The sequence below is a fragment of the Prionailurus bengalensis genome, chromosome A3, assembly GCF_016509475.1.
Source record: "Prionailurus bengalensis isolate Pbe53 chromosome A3, Fcat_Pben_1.1_paternal_pri, whole genome shotgun sequence".
Lineage (NCBI taxonomy): Eukaryota > Metazoa > Chordata > Mammalia > Carnivora > Felidae > Prionailurus > Prionailurus bengalensis.
In genome coordinates this window covers 101862307-101883959 of record NC_057354.1, presented here as the reverse complement: position 1 = coordinate 101883959, position 21653 = coordinate 101862307, and the positions used below count along the sequence as shown (strand labels likewise).

Genomic DNA, 21653 nt, shown 5'->3' with positions numbered 1-21653 from the left:
AAAGAACCACTAGGTGGCTCTGTCATTTTTAAGTAAGACTAAAGTCCGCAAAAGATCATGCATAATTAAGGAACAAAATCTCTGGTAGGCAGAACCTCTCATCAAAGCAAGAGATGATAATTTGCAATCATGGCCTCTTACTCAGAAATAATTTGGAGCTATTGGGTTAAGAATTAGACTAAAACAAGAACAAAAACAACAACAACAGCCCTGCAAAACTGCAAAGTCTGTACACATAAGCAATTTGTTAAAAAATAAGGGAGGGTGTGAGAGCCTTAAGGACATCAATGACTAAAGGGGAGATGGTTACAAATGTTTTCTAATTTACTGTCATCTCAGTTTCTAGAGTTTCTTTTGGACTTTCTGTCTCTCTCTCTCCCTTTTTTTAGATCTTTAAACTTAAGAACAAATATTAAATTGGGGCATTATAACTTATTAAAAATTGCTTTAAAATTTCCTGGGTTATAGTTGTCATCTTTATTAACATCCCAAAAGAAATAAAACAACTTTGTTTTGTACTATTGGGAAAGGAGAAAACACACACACGTTGTTCTTCTCTAAGAAAAATTTAGATCAAATTTAGATCCTTAAATCAAAATACAATTAAACACTATTCCATTCTATAGCATTTGCCAAGAGATTAAAAGAAACAGTGTGCTGAATTTAGAGGTCAGAATAACTCTTCTCTGAGTCCAGAAAAGATGAAGAAAATAGTTACTTGGAACTGTGGTTTGCATTTTAGGTATTAAATTTACTAGTTAAGTATCTCTGGATATCATTTTTTAAGAAATGAGATAACACATGATGATAACGTTCTGTAAAGTACATAACTAACTTTATATCATGAAAATAAGAGTGGAGTAGAGGGGGGTGGATTTCCAAACTATTAAATATTCTGAACTGTCAGTCTGCAATGGGCAAACAAAAAACTTCCCCCCACCCCTCTCCCTTAAATGCGAATCTCAGACTTGTCACTACCTAGTAAGAACATATTTAGGAACGATTTTAATTGTAAAAGAAACAGTTTTCTTATTGTTGTTCGGAGCCAATAACTAATGACTGTGTGACATGTGGGGTTGCCACAGTATCTTACTTGTTTTGCTTGTTTGTTTGTTTTTTGTTTTTGTTTTTTTTCCCGGGCAGGAACCACATTTCAAAACTTACAGAAGTAGAAAGCAAGTCCTGTACCATAATTCGTTAAGACCGTTTTTGTAAATGAGCGCTTCTTGCACAGTTTAAATTACAGTTGGCTTTAAAATGCTAATTCCGAACCCACTTATTTAAATGTCTCTGAAAACATACACCCTTCTGTTTTTGAAGAAAACAAATCGCGCCAAAGGACTGCACAAACCGGACTTAAAATGAACAAATACTTCCCGAATGTGAACGACATATAGTTATGTGTTTAGAGACATGGTTAGAAGAATTAAAAACCAATTTCAGTCCCTCCCATCACAGAATCCCCCAGGAGGTGGGGACACTCCAAGGATGCCCGTTACTAAAATCTACCGTAAGCCCCCAAAGAGTTGTAAATCGCGTCTATTCTTTTCGACTGGAAGCCGATCGGTTGAGACCGGCCGTGAATCCTGGAACTCAATCACAAAGGGTGCAGAAGCTCGAGGTAGAAAACCAAAGGGGGCTAAGCAGGTGGTCTGAGTGGCCACCCAAACTCATCTTGGGCACTTTTTAGAAAACCGCTGTACTGTTTGGGTTACCTTCTCCTGGTTTCCACATTCGTCCTTTTATCCCACCCCTGTGCTAAGAACACGTCGGCTGGCAGTGGGGTGCTTTTCGCCCTCAACCTGGAGGCGCGGGCCTGCGCCAGCCTCCCCCGGGCTCCCGGGCTCCCGGGCCCGCCGAGGAGGGGCTCCAGGGGCGGGGTGGGCGGGGCGCGCGGCGCGAGGGCTCGGGCGCGCTCCGCCGGGATGCGCGGGCAGGTGGGGCGTGGCGGGGGCGTGGAGAGCCCGGGCCCGCGGGCCGCCGCCCAGCCCCGGGCCGGCCCGGGAGGAGCCGCGCCGCAGACGGTTATAAGAAGCCGGCTCGCGGGCGCTCCGCGCGCCTCCGCCGACCCCCGCCCCGGCACCGGTCGCCCAGCGAGGGCCGAGGCGGGGCCGCAGGGAGGTTCCCCCAAAGGGATGCTCTCGCCCGAGCGGCGACACCAGCCCCGCTCGCCCCTCGCCGCCGCCGCCGCGCCGCACCCGCCGACGGCCGCCGACATGGCCCTCTACTGCGGCGACAACTTCGGCGTGTACTCGCAGCCCGGCCTGCCCCCGCCCGCCGCCGCCGCCGCCCCGGGCGCCCCGCCGGCCTCCAGGGCGCCCTACGGGCTGGCCGACTACGCCGCGCCGCCCGCCGCCGCCGCCAACCCCTACCTGTGGCTCAACGGGCCGGGCGTGGGCGGCCCGCCCGCAGCCGCCGCCGCCGCCGCCGCCGCGTACCTGGGCGCCCCGCCGCCGCCGCCGCCGCCCCCCGGGGGCGCGGCCGGACCCTTCCTGCAGCCGCCCCCCGCCGCCGGCACCTTCGGCTGCGCGCAGCGGGCCTTCGCGCAGCCCGCGCCCGCCGCGCCCGCCTCGCCCGCGGGGCCCGCCGCGCCCGGCGAGCTGGGCTGGCTGTCCATGGCCAGCCGCGAGGACCTGATGAAGATGGTGCGGCCGCCCTACTCGTACTCGGCGCTCATCGCCATGGCCATCCAGAGCGCGCCCGAGCGCAAGCTCACGCTCAGCCACATCTACCAGTTCGTGGCCGACAGCTTCCCCTTCTACCAGCGCAGCAAGGCCGGCTGGCAGAACTCCATCCGCCACAACCTGTCGCTCAACGACTGCTTCAAGAAGGTGCCCCGCGACGAGGACGACCCAGGTGAGGGCGCCGGACAGGTGCTTCCCCGGCCGGGAGGGCGGGGAGGCGGCGCCCGGGCAGGGGCCGACTTGGATGGAGCTCCATGCGGAGTCTTCTCTTGCTAACTGGGACTGGGAGCCAGAGCGGACGGAACAACCGCCCGAACCCCGAACCTCGTCTGGCTGGGGCGGGGGTAAACCGGAGGACAAAGAGAACAATCAGAGGACCCACGAGCGCGGGGGCCCGGTGGTGGGGGGCTCGCCCCTTGCACCCACTCACACCCACCACACACACGCGCAGAGGCTGGCCGGTTAGAGAAAAACGAAAAAAGCCAGTATCCTCAAACGGGAAGCCACCCCTGGGTGCCAGTGGAAGGGAGGGACCAAGGTACAGGGAGGTAGATTAGCAATAGGAACACGCGTGGGCTCTCGGATAAGGGACGACTATAAAGGGATTCAGGAGCGCTGAGAGCCCCGGCACATTTCACGGAATAGGTAGTGAGAGACCGAGCAACAGCCGGCCGTCCCAGCTGCCCCTGGAGACACCTCCTTCTGCACCGGGGTCCTAACAGACCCTCTTCCTGCACCAGGGTCCTCTCTGTGTCCTTCGTGGAGTAGGCGCCCGCCTTGAGAGAGACGACTGAAGTCGTGGCACAGGCATCCGGGGACAGGGAATAGAGGAATCCGAGAACTAAAGCTGGGTCCTACAGAGTGTGGTTTGGTGCCTTCACTATTTAGAAATGTAAAAATGAAAACCCCAAGTGTGCTGCATTTCTGATCCGAGCCCCCCGCCCCGGGTGAGGAGGGCTGGGTTACAGTGGAGCGCTGTGAGTGGTTTTCCTCTACCGGAGCAGTGGAAGCCGAAGAAAAGCTCAAAAAAACCCCCGAGAGAACAGGATTCTACTTGAGGTTTTCAGAAGGAGCTGGGGACAGAGGAGGTGGGGACAGAGGCGTGATAGGAAAAAGAGATGCAGGATTTTGTGTAAATGCTCTGGAGCGTTCGCACCTTGAAAGCACTCGAGAGCCGTGCTTTCCAAGAGAAATGCGGTACAAACCGTGTGTGATTGCAAATTTTCTAGCAGCCACGTTAAAAAGGTAAAAAGAAGCCGGTGGAATTATTTTTAAGTAACCCAAAATATTGTTTCAACAGCGAATATAAAAGCTATTAGTGAGATACTTTATGCTTTTTGTTTGATATTAAGTCTTCAGAGTCCTGTGTGTGCTTGATTCTGCAGGGCACTTTGGACTAGCGAGCCACTTTTCAGGTGCCCGACAGCCATGTGTGACAAGTGGTTACTGTATTGGACAGGGCATACAGTTCTAGAAGGTATCTTCTAGATACCTTCCCCATTTGGCCCGTAAAGCACCTGAGATTGTCATGTTAATGGTCATGTATATTCTTCTGGACTGTCTAAAAAGTTAGCGTCTTTAGCTAGTATCTTGTCAAAGCACTAAATATCCTGATAGGTACAGGTGCTGGTATTCAGATGGCAGCTGTATGAATAAAGAAAAAATTTTTTGCAACTGTTTGCAAAAAATGTGTTACTGAAGATCCTGGGTTTGGAGGAATGAGTGCTGGTTCATGCAGGCAACCTAACACAGTGTTTAGGTAAGAATGCGGAGTCTAGAAGCAGCCCGCTTAAAGCCCAGCTCTACCATTGCTAACTGGGAACACAGCAGGTTACTAACAACCAATGTGGCCTGTTTCCACAGAGCTGAGAGGAGCAACCGAAGCTGCCCGTGGAAAGCACTCTACGAGACAAGTGCTTACCAGTACTTTTCAAATGCCAAAGATTCTGTTTACCAGAAGTGATAAAAGCTGTTGAGAGAGAAGATCCTCCAAGAGGGTGGATCTTTTTTCCCTCGATTATGCTAGATAGTGAGGGGGATTTTCTAAGCAGAAGACTAGCACCACATGCACTAAATGGGGCTCTGGTCTGAGATTTGCCGGTGGAGGAAAAGCTGGGAAGAGACCTGGGGCACCTCCTGCTGAAGGGGAGGGAGGGAGGGATGTAGATTCCAGGAGCTCCCTTGTCCCCTGAACACACGTTGTCCAAGGTGGTGTGAAAACAACTGACTACCCAGTAATAACTTTTGTGATTTTTGTTTGGCAAGACAAATGATTGTGGTATTTGAGGTTGCCTTTTTCCAGTGGAGTGATTTTGTTTTAAGGGACAAATATCGTACCCTTTGAGCAAATAGTAATAACAGGTACCAGGACCCTCACGGCCAATCTGTAAAATGGGTATTAATCTCATGCCTGCTTTTATAAATCAAGAAATGTAGGCTCACGTTTAAGTAGCACCAGGATTTTGCAAGGGCGCACGCCATGAGTCTGGAGGGGGAGGTGTTGGGGCATTAAAAATGTCTTGGGCCTAGAATTAGGTCTCACGATTTAAGCAGCAGGCACTGCCAGGAGAGAGTGGAAGTGGCCAGAACATCTGGGTTCAAGATTTCTCCTTGGAGGTGAAGAATAAAACCTCCCCCGGAAGGACAAATGTAACCAGTAGAGGGGACTGAGCATGTCTGTCAGGGTTTCATGAGAGTCCGTCCTCCCTCCGGGACTGAGGCTGAATAATTCGAGGGCACGGACTGGGTCCTTCTCTGACCTGGGTTTCTTTCTCCACCCCGTAGGGAAGGGGAATTACTGGACCCTCGATCCAAACTGTGAGAAAATGTTTGACAACGGGAACTTCCGTCGGAAGCGGAAGCGCCGCTCCGAAGCCAGCAGCTCCTCCGCGGCGGCCCCAGGGACCACAAAATCGGAAGACGGGCTCTCCTCAGGATTGGGGTCGGGAGTGGCCGCGAAGCCGGAAGGGGACAGCCCGACGGCTTTGCTAAGGCCGTCCCAGTCCCCAGAGCCTCCCGAGGGCACCAAGAGTACCGCCTCGTCCCCGGGAGGCTCCCTGCTCACCTCCACCCCCTGCCTCAACACCTTCTTCAGCAGCCTCAGCACCTTGAGTGTCAGCGGCAGTGGGGGCACCCAGCGGGCCCTCCCTGGCGGCCGCCACCTGGGGATCCAGGGGGCCCAGCTGCCCTCCAGCAGCGCCTTCCCCCCCAGCTCGGTCTCGGAAGCCGCGCCGGACACCTTGCCGCTGAGCTCCGGCGCCAGCAGCAGCAGCCAGAGGCCTTCCTACTGCAGCCCTTTCCCTGCCGGCTCCAGCGGGGGGCAAAGCAGCCCCTTCAGCAGCCCTTTCTACAACTTCAGCATGGTCAACAGCCTCATCTACCCCCGCGAGGGCTCCGAGGTATAGGACGCGCCAGCCTCAGCTTCTCAGACTTGAATATGCGCACCTGAGATCTTGTTAAATGCAGATTTCCCAGGCAGTAGGTCTTGGGGCAGGAAGGGAGGCTCTGCCTCTCCCTGGAGCCCCGGGTGATCCCGTGGGCCCACTGGCCACATCTGGAGGCGCACGGGAGTCGTAGATGACTCTTTCTACAGCCCAGCAAGCCGTCACAGGTTTCTTCTGGAGAAGGGCCTCCCTGGAGAGAAAGCCACCTCTGTTCTGGGCCAGTACCTGCGAGCCCTGCGAGGGCCTGGTCCGCGTCTGTTTTGCTCATCGCTGTATATCAGGGTTACAAGCTCAGATGTGCCCACGGGGCAGCTAAGAAACAAAAGAATGAAGTGTCTTGGGTAGGAAAAAAGGTCGCAGTTGGTAACTGCAGCAGTGGGGAGCGGTCGCGACTGACCAGCTGAAGGCCGCTGTGGGCAGCTAGTTCTTTCCTGCCTGGCAGCATCTTGATTTTTCTGGAAAAGTCAGGTGTCTGGATTTTTTTTTTTAAGAAAACCTCCATTTGCCTTCTTTGCCACCAGTTAAAGTTCTTAAAATACTGTACCGGGAAACACCACAAATCCTCCGAGCTGCATCCAGCTCACAAATCCCCTCTGCTGAGGCTCCGCTTCTGGGACTCGGTGGATACTAATAGCAATAGAACTGCCCAGGCAAGCTGTGTGCGGAGTGCCGTTTCAGACAGACACTCGACGTGTGATCCCACAGCAGCCTTGGGGGATCAGTATTATTACTTGTCCCTGTGCTCTCTATATGAGGCCAGTGCATCTCCCAAGATGTCACACACAAGTCGAGGAGCCAGGATCAGGTCCAGGCAGTCTGGCTCCAGAGCTGGTGCTGGTAGATTTGTTCTGGTCCTGAGAACCAAAAGGTGCCGTTATCCAAAAGGTGCCGTTATCCGTAGGCAGACACAGTGTGCAGGGGGTGGGAATGAGCTACGTCTCATTTGACCAAAGATTGAAATAAGTGACCATTTCAGATGTTCTCCTGAGCAACAAGGACAGACACCTCCCTCTGCCTTCTGCTGCCATATGCCCAGGGTGACCATTGTCCTAGTTAACTTGGTGTCCCATCCCTTTTAGCGTGTGTCCTAGATCTTTCATTTTTTAAAGACAATATTAGAATGTTATTAAAAAATAGTTTTGAAATGGAATTTTTTTTATAGTTTCTTAATAAACCGTCTGTTAAAATTTTTTAATATAATTTATTTTTTAGCACTCCCTTTTGCTTCTCAAGAGGTACCTGCATTTGAATAGTTTTTATGGTCACCCTCCCAGTGCCCAGCTGAGTGTCTGGTCCTTGGCAGATCCTTAGCCACCTTTTGAACTCACCCAAAAAGTGCTAATTAAAATGTAGATAATTGTTGATTTCATTGGAACAGCTGATAATGTCCTGAGTTGCCTTTGTTCCCTGTTGTTGGATCTTTGATAGGAGAGTTGCTGGTTTGGGGATTTACTTTTTTTTAGAAAACGGAATGCAAGTAAGTATATTGTAAAAAAAAATTTTTAACTTTTCCCTGTGTATTCTTTTTTGAGACTCACAGCATTACTCTTAAATTTTTATTTTGAAATACACAATACAGAAAACTATTTTTTAAAGTTTTATTGAGGTATAAATAACATCACCATTACTTTTTAAATATTATGGACGAAGACAACCAAAGAGACTACCTACCCCCCAGATTGTGTGTACAAAAAAACCGTTTCTGTGGATATTTTTCTATGTGAAAAATCGTAGGGACTTTTATAAATATTATTTCTAACACAGTTCTATATTTGTAAATTAATTTATAATGTGAACTGGGACAAAAAAAAATTTTTTTTCCCAAGAAAGTACACTGCATGCTGAGAATCACATGAAATAAACTCTTAAGTGGGATGATTTCTGGCCACCTTTACGCGTTCCTGTGTTTCTGTCTTCAGCGTCTTTCTCCTAAAGGAATAGAGATGTAAGGGGCATGACACTGAAGCCACTACAGGGACTTTGTTGAGAGCAAAAGCAAATGATGTTCCCATTGGATTGGTCCCACCTGCCCACGTCTGAAAGGCTAGAACAAAACAGTTACTCTTGGGGATGGTCTATAGGCATGTGAGCATTTTATTGATTTTTTTTTTTAATTTTTTTTTCAACGTTTATTTATTTTTGGGACAGAGAGAGACAGAGCATGAACGGGGGAGCGGCAGAGAGAGAGGGAGACACAGAATCGGAAACAGGCTCCAGGCTCTGAGCCATCAGCCCAGAGCCTGATGCGGGGCTCGAACTCACGGACCGCGAGATCGTGACCTGGCTGAAGTCGGACGCTTAACCGACTGCGCCACCCAGGCGCCCCCATTTTATTGATTTTTAACAGAGTAACAGTTCTGTCTTAGATCAACCAACCTAAGTGTACCAGACAACTTCTGTTCCAGAATGAAATGGTGCTGTGAGGTCTCACCAGCTGGCAGTAGTCCTCAGGTGGCCTCCACAGCCCTGGGTGTGGTGGCCCCCAATGGGGCCACAGGCAGCCCATCACTGCACACTGCCAAGGAAATAGGAAACTATTGAGACTGGGCCCCCATCTAGAAGAAACCAGGAAAACGAGGTTTCTAGACTAGGGTTTCTCGGCCTCCGCACTACCGCTATTTAGGGTTGGGTAATTCATTGTAGAGGTTGCCTTGTGCATCACAGGGTATTTAGCAGCCTCCCTGGTCTCTACCCGTTAGACTCTAGAAGTGCCTCCTTTCCACCCGGCCCTGGCCACATGGTGACGACCTGTCTCCAGACATTGCCAAATGTTCCTGGCCAGTTGGGGGGAGACCAAATTAACCCTGCTTGAGAACCACTGATCTAGACTAACACCCACAATTGGAAAATTGTGGGCTAGTTAGTTGTTGAGCCCTGGATGAAGGAGGCCTCTGGGTTTTTGGCGTAGGACGGTTTCTGTCCTTTGAGATGCCTTTTCTCCTAAAGAAAATCAGCTGCTCTCTCAGAACTGAGATCCACTGGTTTGCCCTGTCACATTGGAGGTAGATTCCTTCAATATTTTAGTTGCTGACTATAGATTGTTTATGGCAGCTTCCTTCTTGACATCTAATTATTTCTATTAATAGAGATCTAGGCCGGAATAATTTCGACCAACAATAAGCTACCCGAGTTTTGGGATTTTATTTTTGTTTTTGTTTGTTTTTTGGCATGGTCGGAGGTTGGGGGGGGGGGCGGTAATGGAGACAGGCATAAGGATTTCTTGGAAAGAAAGACATGCAAAAAGCACATGAGTAACCCATATTTGGAAGTATCTAGATCTGAGTGGTTGGTATGAAAGGCCAGGATGATGGCATTTATGAGGACAAAGGCGAAGAGCAGAATCCGTGTCATTCTCCTGCTGAACAGCCGCGGAGGGTGGCAGGGCCGCTCAGTTTCCACTCCCGGGACTGAAGAAACTGTAAGGTGGGCAAGTCTCGATCAGGGAACTGCCTCCTGCTGGGCATGGGACCCAAGGCTACCCGAGGAAGCTGCCCATGCCTGTGAGATTTCCAGGTCAAAGTCTGTACCAGCCCTACAGCTGGCACCGGTTTCCTGCATCTGTGTCGTTGTCTGCCTGAGAACCAGGTCAGACATTCTGGATCTGAGCTAGATTTCACGTTCTGTTGTTCGGGACAGTGCAGAGGGAAAGATGTGCTCCCTTGGCCTATAAATGAGTGACCTTCCTTCTCTGGGGTGGCCAGGGACTGGGGGACTGACGTCGAGTTGCAGCCCACGTTGAGGCCATTTGGGCACATGTATAAGTAAGTGAAGGCAGCCGCCTTCCAGCCTTTTGGGATGTAGTGTACCTTCCAGAATAAGACAGGGCCAAAGGAGAATTTTAAAAATTACTAAACCGGATTCACATTTCCTTCTGGATACTTTGAGAACCTTAATCTTGTTCTTAAACTTACTAGGAAAGGGGGGCCAAGAGGCTTCAGGAACTGCACCCCAACTTCTCCAGCTCCCCAGGGCCCTGACAAGTCCCTCCCAGAGCAAAGTGGGCCAAGCTCTGGCCATGAGGAACATCACTAAAGCTGTTCTCTTCCTCCCTGCGACTGCCCAGAACTTGGAAAAAGGCTAAGTCCACAGGGTCTAACTGGTTTTCTTTAGCTGCTCTAGTAGCTAAAAACCTAGAGGCTTTTAAAGAAGAAACTCCCAGTGGTTTACCTGAGGCAGGGATTTGCGGGTTCTGGGGCCGAGAACCGGCCACCCACGTGACCTGGCCTTTTGTCATGGAAAGTGGTCAGCTGGGGTGCGTGGCTGGGTGGCAGGCAGGGCTGGAGAAGGAAGGAATTTCCTGTCAGATTTGAAAACAAAAAAAAGGTCAAAAAGACCAGCTACCTACTGAATTCCTCTCTGCTTTTTTATTCATGATGTCTGGGGATCCTTACCAAAAACCTAGGAGGCCTGGAGAGCAGTCCTTTATTATTTTAAAAAAGGCAAAAATTACAATAATAATAACTCACTTACTAGGTGCTGGGCATTGTCCTAAAATATACAAAAATAAATATATTGAATGTAATCAACAGCTATCTTAGCAACAACTCTATGAAGTAGACATAGGGTTTTGTTTTATTTTTAAATAAACGCTACCCCCAACGCGGAGCTTGAATTCACAACCCTGAGATCAAAAGTCGCGTGCTCTACCGACTGAGCCAGCCAGGCACCCCAAGGAAACACTGTTAATATTCATTTGACCAATGAGAATGCTGAGGACCACAGAGTTTGTTTAATACCAGGGCCAGCTGCTGCAGGTAAGTGGTGAAGCCAGACATTCAAAGTCAGGTTATGTGATGTCAGGACGTACCTGCCCTTAAACTATTCTGTCTCTCCCTTTTTATTTTTATTTTTTAACGTTTATTCATTTTTGAGACAGAGAGACAGAGCATGAATGGGGGAGGGTCAGAGAGAGGGAGACACAGAATCTGAAACAGGCTCCAGGCTCTGAGCTGTCAGTACAGAGCCCGACAAGGGGCTCGAACTCACGGAGCGCGAGATCATGACCTGAGCCGAAGTCAGATGCTTAACCGACTGAGCCACCCAGGTGCCCCTGTCTCTCCCTTTTGAAGATGAGAAAGGAGAGGCACAGGGAGGTTAAGTGACTTGCCCAAGGCCACACATCGTATTGGTTGCAGGTTTGGGGGCTCAGAACCCAGGCTCCTGCCCTGCCACCCACCCCCACCCACTCAGTGGCGTTCCCTGCAGGCATTTCCTTGAGGTTGGTTTTTGCATCTGGGGCTCCCTTTTCGTGGCTACAGGAAGGTAAGCAGTGGGAAGGGAAGTTGTTTTTCCTTGACATGTCCTCCCTTGCAGGATCAGCCAGCAGCTAAGTCAATGGCCCACATCTTGGGCTCTGAAGTTGCCAAGGGAAGCCAGACATTGGAGACGCTGGTTTGGAACCTTGGACTCAGGAAATGTACGCACTGAGTACGCACTCAGCAAATCCCTTTGGGCACGAGTCCCGGTGCTGGGCATTGGGGACAGTAAGATGACCGAGACCCACCTGGACACTTAGCGAGCACGTCTGAGGGCCAGAGCAGATGTGTGCAGGGTACAGAGGATCCACAGGGTCGGCCTGTGCTCTCCCGACTGGCTGCCAGTGTCCACCGAGGGAGATGAGTGGTTTCACCTTCTGGAAGAGCGGCAGGAGGTTCCCCAGAGTCCTGCCTACACTCCTTCCCCGACCTGCAGCCTGTGCCGGGAGACCAGGACCAGGGGTTACCCAAAGCAGGGATGCTTCTGGGCTGACAGAAGCGACAGAAGCAACCGTAGTCGGGTGGACTGTCTTCAAGGCCCTGGGGCCTGGCCTGTGTGAACTCCCTCCTGGTGTCTGTGCATCAACACTCCTGGTCGCCAGCTTTCAGCCCCAACCTGAGGTGGGAGCGGAGCCTGGCTTCTTTGCTCCGCACTTCAAAGAAGGTTACCTGCCATGTTGGGGTTTTCTCCTTCCCAGTTTACCTTCCTGATGTGCATTATGTTGCTTCCTCTGTTTGCCTCGAACCCCACATCCAAGCCCGGGAAAAGAACTGTTGGCTCTCATGTTCAAAATTGGTCTCCAGCCCATGACTTCAGCCCTGTTCACCTGTGTCACCAGGTCTGTGCCCAGAGGTCGCAGCAGCCTCCTACCTGGCTCCCGGCCTCAACCCCTAGTTCCCTGCTATTCACGCTGCCCTCACCCCTGCTGTTCTGAGCTCATCCTTTACTCAGAAGCCAGAGTAATCTTTCAAACAACAGATAACGATTATATTGCTTTCCCGCCTAGAACCTTTCTGTAACCTCTATTACTAGCAAACTCCAAAGCTCATCTGTGGCCCTGCATGAACTAGGTCCTGCCCCTCTCCCACATCCCCCTTCCACTGGGCTCCAGCCATTCACTGCTTGGAGCCCCTCAAACATTCCAGACTCTTCGGTTTTAGGGTCTTCGCAGTTGCACAAGCTTAATGCCCCGGATCTTGTCAAGCTTCTGCTCAAAGGCGGGCCTTTGGAGCAGTTGTCCCTGAGCTTCTAACCCTCCCCTCTTCCACCAACTCCCTTCAAGCTGCCTTTTGTACAGTTTTCTTCCCATTGTAACCAAATCTGTGCCTTAAAAAATAAAACAAAAGCATTATTTCAATGAGATCATTTCTGGGGGGTGAGAGGTGAGCAGAGGAACAGGAGCCAGCATGGGCGCCCTCAGGTCTGTCTCCTCCATATTTAAAAAGAAAGCCTAAGGGCACCTGGGTGGCTCAGTCGATCGAGTGTCCAGCTGTTGATTTCGGCCCAGGTCACGATCTCATGGTTTGTGAGTTTGAGCCCCGCATCAGGCTCTGCGCTGACAGTGCAGAAACTGCTTGGGATTCTCTCTCTCTCCCTCTCTCTGCACTGCCCCCCTCAAAATAAATAAAAAACATTTAAAAAATCTTTAAAAATAAATAAATTTTAATTTTTTTTAATGGTTTTTTTTTTTTTTTTTTTTGAGAGAGAGAGAGAGAGAGACAAGAGTGCGAGCAGGTGAGGGGCAGTGAGAGGGAGACAGAATCTGAAGCAAGCTCCAGGCTCCGAACTGTCAGCACAGAGCCCAACACGGCGCTCGAGTTTGTGAACCGGAAGATCATGACCTGAACCGAAGTCAGCTCCTTAACCGACCGAGCCACCCAGCCGCCCCTACAAATAAATAAATACAAAGGAAGCCTATGTCCGAGAGAAATGATTGTCTAATTGATCTTATAAAAAAAAGCACATTGTTCCTCCTTCCTGTTTGGGGAAACCAAGGCATGGGGCATCCATTTTCCCAAGACTCGTTTATGATGTACCTCACTTGCTGACTGTGGCATCCCTCAGTACATAAAACGGAAAAAGTTGTCTTTGTCCTTTGGTTTTAGATGGGCAAAACCCCAAGAATTTTGGCTATGTTCAGCCTGGATTTAGAGCCCAACCGTCCCCCCGCACATCACTTCCCCCCTTTCCGCGTTCCTACCTCCCCTGCATTCTCCTGGCAACGAGTCTCAGCCAAACACCTGCAGTCTTTGATCAGTAGGCAACAGCTGCCCCCTGCTCTCATTTCATCCAGAAGACTTTCAAGTTCTCCCCTTCAGCAGGTTCGGGGAAGGGAAAAACACCCATAGCCGCTGTTACCCTGCACACCTCCTTGGCTACTGGTGGTGGTAAAAGCCAAAAAATTGCTACTTCAGCAGAGGCTTTAGAAAACCTTCCTTCCATGGGATTAACAACAATGACTGCCACTTACAATAGCAATGTCGGCCACGGAACCCTAGCAACGTCCACCGCCTGCTCAGGATGTGTTCCGACGCCCTGTTACATCTACGTTTCCTAGCTCAGGAACTGCTGAGAACATACACGTCCTACCTTTACAGGATTATTAGCATTGATGAAGTCATAGCGCTGCTGGCACTCGTGTGGTAAATAATCCTCCTTTCCAGCATCTTATGTGCTCAGTTCCTCGAAAGGGCACCGTCACGGCTCATTCTGATGCTTCCAGATTTAGCGTCCCTTCCTCCGTTCAGCGATTTTTACTGACCACTTCCTACACCTCCTAGGGGCACGGCTAAAATCAAGGTCCCTGTAAGCATGGCGCTTACATTCTAGCGGAGGAGAAGCAAAGAGGGGGAGAACAGCAGGGCGACGAGTGCCTTGATCAGAGAAGTGTGGGGTGCCATGGGAATCTCATGGGAGAGGTCAAAACCCTGACCGGAGTAGGAGTTGCTGAGGTGAACGGGGCGGAGAGGGAGGCAGCAGGTGTTGGGTGGGGGCGGAAGCAGAGTGGGGGGCTGGAAATGAGAGGCCGTGGTTCCCATGGGGAACTGAGAGAAGCTGTATTTGGAGGCAGGTGGCACTCTGCAGTTTCAGGTGAGGAAGGGCAGTGGGGGACACGCAAGGTGAATCTATTAGTCGAATAAGCCGTCCAGAGAATAGAACTGAGCAGAACAGAACAGAGAGGCATGGATCAAATTTCACTTTAAGTATGAAATTTGGGGGCATCTGGGTGGCTCAGTCAGTCAGGCATCCAACTCTTGGTTTCAGCTCAGGTGGTGATCTCACCGTTCATGAGTTCGAGGCCCAAGTCGGGCTCTGCGCTGACAGTGTGGAGCCTGCTTGAGATTCTTTCTCTCCCTCTCTCTCTGCCCCTCCCCTGCTTGTGCGCTCGCTCTCTCTCTCTCTCTCTCTCTCTCAAAAATATATAAACTTAAAAAAAATGAAATTTGTACTTCAAATAGAGTTCTTTGTGGAGAATCCTCTGGAAGGGCAAGATCTCCTAAGACAGACCCCTCTGGATGCTACTGTAGAGGAACAAGCAAGAGGTGATGGGAGTGTGCAGTAAGTCAGGGACTACAGGGAAGGAAACAGTGGGAGGTCTCAGACACATTTAGGAAGTAGGAAGGGGAGGCTTTGTGATTTCCAGAGAGTGGCGGTTGAGGGAGAAGGAAGGCTCCAAGATGACTGTTGGGGTTCTGCCTGAGGCAATAGGGTGAGGTGTTTACCAGATCGGGACATTTCAGAAGAGGAGCGACTATCTGTGGGTCACCCGGGAGGACCTTTCCAGCAGGAGCTGAAGCCCTTAGGCTGAGATCAGGAGGTGGGGCCAGGCTGGCCACATAAATCTGGGAGGTGTCAGAATGTGGGCGAAAGATTTAATTTAGCCACTTAGTAACTATTTCTTAGCAGCTGCTTTTTGTTAGGCCCTGTGCCCTGGGCTGGACACACAATGGCGAGAATAGTCTCATATTTGAGAGTGGAAATGTTAACGGATGCGATTGGAGATGCTGTCCCTGGAACCACGGTGGTCTATAAAATCTGGTACAGGTACCCTGTTCCTTTCCAAAATTTGAAAAATTCAGTATTGCGAAACACAATTGGCCTCCAAAATTTTGAGAAGGGTTGCAGATCTGTGGATAAGTGTGCCCTGTAGGTATAGACAATGGTAGGTACCATGGATAGGTCTCCATAGGGCACAGCCTAGAGCCCTGTAGTTGTGCTCCGGGAGGAGCAGTGGTTGGTTTCTGTGCGAATAGGGGCCCTGGGCTTGTCTACACTCTTGGTGCTGGCTGTGGAGACAAGAAAAGCCGAAGAAGGGGCTAGTGCGTGTGGAGAAATTTCCACTTCGTATAGGATGGTCAGGGAAGGCCTCCCTGGGAAGATGATTTAGACAGAGATCCTCCCCAGGCCAAATGATATGGAATAACATCCTTAAAGAGTTGAGAGAAACAAATGTCAACCTCGATATTTGTGTCCTGAAAACATACTATCTTTCAAGTACAAGGGTAAAATGAAGCATTTCTATATAAATAAAGACTGAGGAAGTGTTTGACCAGAACTTCACTGAAAGAACATCCCTATGATTTACTTCAGCAAAAAAGAAAATACCTGGGACACCTGGGTGGCATCCAATTCTTGATTTCAGCTCAGGTCATGATCTCACGGTTCATGACGTCTGGCCCCGAGTGGGGCTTTCTGCTGATAGCCTAGAGCCTGCTCGGGATTCTCTCCCTCCCTCTCTGTGTGCCCCTTCCCTGCTTGTGTGCACGTGTGCTCGCTCTCTTTCTCGCTCTCTCTCAAAATAAATAAACACTAAAAAAAATAAAAGAAAACATCTGTGAAGAAATGTAAGAAAAGATGGTGAGCAAAGAAAGTGATGAACATTTAGGTAAAATCTAAACAAATGTGGTCCTTATAAAATAATAAAAGTGCTATTTAAGGACAAGGATTCAGGGCACCTGGGTGACTCAGTGGGTTAAGGGTCAGACTCAGTTTCGGCTCAGGTCATGATCTCATAGCTTTGTGAGTTCAAGCCCCACTTTGGGCTCTGCGCTGGTGGCACAGAGCTTGCCTGGAATTTTCTGTTTCCCTCTCTCTCTCTGCCGCTCCTTTACTCACACTGCCTCTGTCTCTCTCATAATAAATCAAGAAACTTTAAACGATTTTTAATAGCTTCAACCATCCTCCAGTAACAACTTGTCATAGGCTCCATTCTCCGTTCCAATCTGCGTTGGACACATCAAGCAACGTGTATATATCGAGACAAGGAAGGGGCTACTCCACTTGGGAGGGAACTAGAGAGCTTTCTCTTTCTCTGGGCTCCACTCAAAGATGTCAGATTGTAGGTTCACCCTCGGAGCAGGTATGTTGACCCATCAAGTAAGGGCTTCTTTTTTGTTGTTATAGAGGGTACAGATTGCTCAAATTAGTTTTTCACTTTGGGTGGATATTTGTCATGCTGCAGATTATGTCCTACAGAAACTTCATTAGTCGTGGCCCTATATGTTTTTAAAGATTTATTTTTTTTTGGCTTCCTCCCATATATGTATCTTGTAAAAGCAGATATGATTAGTCACTTCTTGCTTTTCATTATTGTTATGTCACTAATGGAGAGTACTAGCACGATGTCCTGGGAGACGATAAAATGGTAAATTACCAGCCCGTAAAACCTGCAGCGTGCGCTTAGAGAATTAGCATATACCCTAGGCAGAATTGTTGAGGTCTGTAGTTACTCCTGCCAGCTAAAAGTAAACCACCTGTCATTTTCTGTTTATTGAATGAAGAAAAATATTGTCCACTAAAGACTTCCATATCAGATAATGAAGCTATATTGATTTTCTCTAATAGAGAGATATCTTGAATGGTAACTGTTATTAGAGTTATTATCACATTAAGTGCATAATAATATATTGCTATAAGCTAAGCCCTTTACTTTTTATACTTGCCTAACTGGAAAACTAAATGTGAGTATGAAAAGTATAATCAATCTTGCATCTTTCTTGTGCCAAAGTTTTCTGATATTTCAATATTATTTAGTGTGGGGTAGAATTGATCCAAGGTGTACATGAGTGTATCGAGTAAACTATTATAGCCTCCATCAGCTACCCAAGCTAACACGCTGTGAATGAAAATTCTCTGATAACTGTATCCCTATCAGTAAATTAAGCCAGATTTAAAGTTGTGTTCTGCCCAGAAAATAAAGTTCTACAGTGTTCTCCATTAAAGAAATAACATAAAAAAGTAAGTTCCTGCATATTGAATGCTGTATTACAGTGAATACTTAAATCTAGACGAAATGGAAAAATTTCTAGGAATAGATCAATTAATAAAATTGACACAAAAGGGGTAGAAGCCCTGAATAGATCAATAACCAGATCCAGAGAAATGTGAATAGTAGTCAAAAATCTGCACCTATAAAAGGCACTAGGCCAAGACAGATTTATGAGTAAGCTCTACCAATGTTTCAAAGACCGTATTATCCCCATGTCACTTTTAAACATGTACAAATGCAAAAACTTATTAATTTGTTCTAGAAAGCCAGCAAAATCCTGATACCTACTAAACTGGATAGCTCCAAAAGAAAACTGTGCCCAATTTCACTTCCAAATCTATGCCAATACAAAAGCCTGCTGAGAGACAGACTCTGTGGGACTGTTGTGTTTCTACATGGCTTGCAAACTGAGGTACTAACTACGCTTTGTTTCAAAGATGTTTGTATGGTGAACAGCCTTGGAGATAGTGATAGAACCTCCATCTGGAAGAGAAAGCAGTTTTGCTTACTGGTAAGTATGATGAAAACAATGTCGCCCTCCAGTAATCTTGCTTACTTCCTTTTTATAAAAGATTCCAGTTCCTGAAGCCCAGAGTTTCTTGACTGTGAAGCAGGCTGGCTGTGTGTATGGCATCAATCTGTGTCCCGGAGTCTCGAGTATTCTGTCAACTTGTATGATGCTATGGCAAGCTATCTTGTTAGCTTGCAAGCAAGGAAAAAAAATCTCAGACCTTTTACAATTCTCAATAAGGTCTTAAGTAAGCTATCAGCAGGCTGAATTCAGCAATGTGTTAAAAGATCACGTATCGTGGCACAATAGGATTTATTCTAGTTAATCAAGCTAATCATCGCCGAAATATCTATTAACATAGGTGACTATTAAAAGAACAACAGGGGCACCTAGGTGGCTCAGCCAGTTAAGCATCCAAGTTCGGCCCAGGTTATGATCTCGTAGTTCATGAGTTCGAGCCCTGTGTCCGGCTCTGTGCTAGCAACTCAGAGCCTGGAGCCTGCTTCAGATTCTGTGTCTCGCTCTTTCTCTGCCCCTCTCCCACTTGCACTCTGTCTCTCTCTTTCAAAAATGAACATTAAAAAATATTTTTTAAAAAGAGCAATAAAATAAAGCATGTGCTAAAAAATCATGTGTTAACGTTTATCACTTATTTCTTATTAAAGCTAAATAAAACAGTGAACATCAACAAAAGTATTTTTAAAATTTTTAGTTTTGAGAGGAAAGAGAGAGCACGAGTGCGGGAGGGGCAGAGAGAGAGAGAGAGAGAGAGAGAGAGAGAGAGGATGTGAAGCAGGCTGTGTTGCTGGCAAAGAGCCTGATGGGGGGCTTGAACTCACGAATTGTGAGATCATGACCTGAGCCAAAGTTGGATGCTTAACCAACTGAGCCACCCAGGTGCCCCTGAGGTAAGAATAAAAGAAACATTCCTTAGTTTAAGAAAATGTTTTTACCAGGAACTAACAACAGTACTGTTAAGCATTCCTGTTAAAGACGGGAACACGGAAAATTTTTACGCTGTTACCTATACTATTCAACATTGAACTGGAGTTAACTGGTCAATAAGAATAATAAACAAGAGGAATAAATATTGAAAAAGGAGAGAAAGATTTGCCATTTTACTAGTGGGCGGGCAACACTACTCTCTAAACAATTCAAGAGAGTCATCTAAAAAACTATTAAAACTAATGGGATAGTGAAGTAATATGATCATGATCAGATACAAAGTTTATATATGACAAAGTCATGGCTTTTAAATAGAGTCAATAATCAATTAGAAAATGGATATGAAGAGTCCCATTCTCAATACCAATAAAATCTATAAAATTCCTGGGAACAATCTGACAAGGAAAAGGCAGGCTCCACAGTATAGGTAAATAGTTTTAGTAAAATCCACAAAGTATTACTGAACGCCATTTAAAAAAATGCCACATTCCTGAATAGGAAAACTCACTATGGAAAGATGTCACTGTCCCCCCCCCCCCCAAACAATTAATAGATTTAATGTAATGGCAATGGAAGTACCAAAAGAATTTTTTAATGGAAGCAATGAATTCCGACGCTTATCTGGACTAGGAAATATGTGAGACAATTTTGGAAAAAGAAGATACATGTATTTTCCTCGACCCCTCACCAGCTATTAAGACATAACACTTACAAACTCCAAAATAGCATGTATGGGTGTAGGAAAATAAAAATGGATGAAGGAAACAGTTTGGAGATTCCACAAAGGGACACATCTCACGTTGGAATTTAAAATATTATCAGAGGGCCATTTCAAACCAGTGAGAAAAGGCAAAACACTCAGAGAGTTAGAGCAATTGGATTCCATAAAGAAAACATAAATTTGTACCATACACAAAAATAACATCCAGATGAATTAAAGAGAAATATCATAAAAACAAATACAAAAGTACACAATGATCACAAGAAGATATAAGGGGATATTTTTATAATCTTGGAAATATCTGCATATGAAAGGTAAATACTTTCCATATATTTCAGCAACAAACCCGTAAACAACAAATATAGAGCAGGCAATTCACAGAAGAAATACAAGATGCCACTATATCCCTAAAGATACTCAGCCTCATTAGCAGTCAGGGACATGCAAATGAAAACAAGTAACAGTGGGTTTTACTCATCTGAACAAATCGAAAAAGATGGATAAGTTTCAACATGGGTGATGTGTAGTCTCATATCTTATCGGTGCCAACATAAATTGGTCCTACTACTTAGCAATTCCGAGGGCAGCATCCATACCAAAATTTAAAGCACACTTATTTGGGGCGCCTGGGTGGCTCGGTCAGTTAAGCATCGGACTTCGGCTCAGGTCATGATCTCGCGGTTTGTGAGTTCGAGCCCCGCGTCGGGCTCGGTGCTGACCGCTCAGAGCCTGGAGCCTGCTTCAGATTCTGTGTCTCCCTCTCTCTGCCCCTGCCCTGCTCTGTCTCTCAGAAACAAACATTAAAAAAAAAAAAGATACACACAAATATCATCTGTTATCCATGTATAACCTTGCTCTTGCCTCAGCATTTCTTGGCGTCCGTTCACCTGCCTTCCACAGTACAACCTTTGGACATCCATTTTTATTGAAGTGATGATTCTTTCACACAGCATATTGTGGAATTTCGTATCCGGGGCCTTCTGAAAACCTTGCTCTCTCATGGGTGAGCTTTTCACACCCACATTTGTTTTCACAAGGGTTCGATCTAACTTCTGTCATCTTATTTAATTATTTTTCTGCTCTGCTGTTTTGTTCTGTCTCATTTTTACATCGTACCACAAGGACCGTAATGTCTTCTTTTCTTTCTCTTCCTCTGTTTATTGATCCGACTTCAAGCCTGCTGCTTCAATTCGGGGTCCCCCGGTTCATCTTCCACAGAACAAAAATCATAATATTTACTGACTGTCTCCCGGGGCCTCATCTTTGCTGACAATTCTTTAGAAACCCTTACTGGGCTACAGTCTTCCTCGAATTCAGTTTCTGAGTTCAATTTCTTCAGTCTTCAAGGGACAGGGGACCCTTTTCCCTCTGGGTTTCTGTCTGCCCTCTGCTAACCGTTGGTAATTGGTTCCTGTCAGAACAATGAACTCCTACTGCTGATTGCATGCCAGAGCTTTGCATGGAAAGAGGGCTGTGCAGTTTGGCTTGCTTTTGAGGCTTTAAATGTTTTCTACTAGTGGGAAAACTAGACAGCGCCCAGCCAACCAACTAAACAAAATCCTCTAACTTCTGGCAAAATCCTACAGAGAAAGGCTCAGGGCTGGTCAGGCCAATACCAGAGCCTGGATAGAACTGCTTTGTTATAAGTCTCCTCTACTCCCGCACCCTCCCCCCGCCAACCCCTATCTTCTGTTCACCCTACCTTGACCTTCCTTTTTCCCTGCTCCACCCTCTTTCTGTCTAGACCAGAGGCACAAGTGTCCTAGCCAGCAGATGGAGAGGGAATGTGGCCCTGAGCTCCACCCTAACACACAGGAATTTGGAC

General features: G+C 47.7%; 1 protein-coding gene across 1 annotated transcript; it reads left to right on the top strand.

Annotated features, from left to right (window-relative positions):
* Nucleotides 1-2043: 2043 nt before the first annotated feature.
* On the top strand, nt 2044-8015 carry FOXI3 (forkhead box I3). The gene is made up of 2 exons (XM_043603944.1): nt 2044-2856; nt 5469-8015. Exons 1-2 carry the CDS (start codon nt 2136-2138, stop codon nt 6086-6088), a joined length of 1341 nt encoding a protein of 446 aa, XP_043459879.1. The 5' UTR covers nt 2044-2135; the 3' UTR covers nt 6089-8015.
* The last annotated feature ends 13638 nt before the right edge of the window (nt 8016-21653 follow it).

What these genes read in the sequence shown, in the direction of transcription:
- FOXI3 (XM_043603944.1), top strand. Translation starts at nt 2,136, where the DNA reads ATGCTCTCGCCCGAGCGGCGACACCAGCCCCGCTCGCCCCTCGCCGCC. An exon ending in CCGCGACGAGGACGACCCAG is followed by an intron (nt 2,857 to 5,468) that starts GTGAGGGCGCCG and finishes TCCACCCCGTAG; the next exon opens with GGAAGGGGAATTACTGGACC.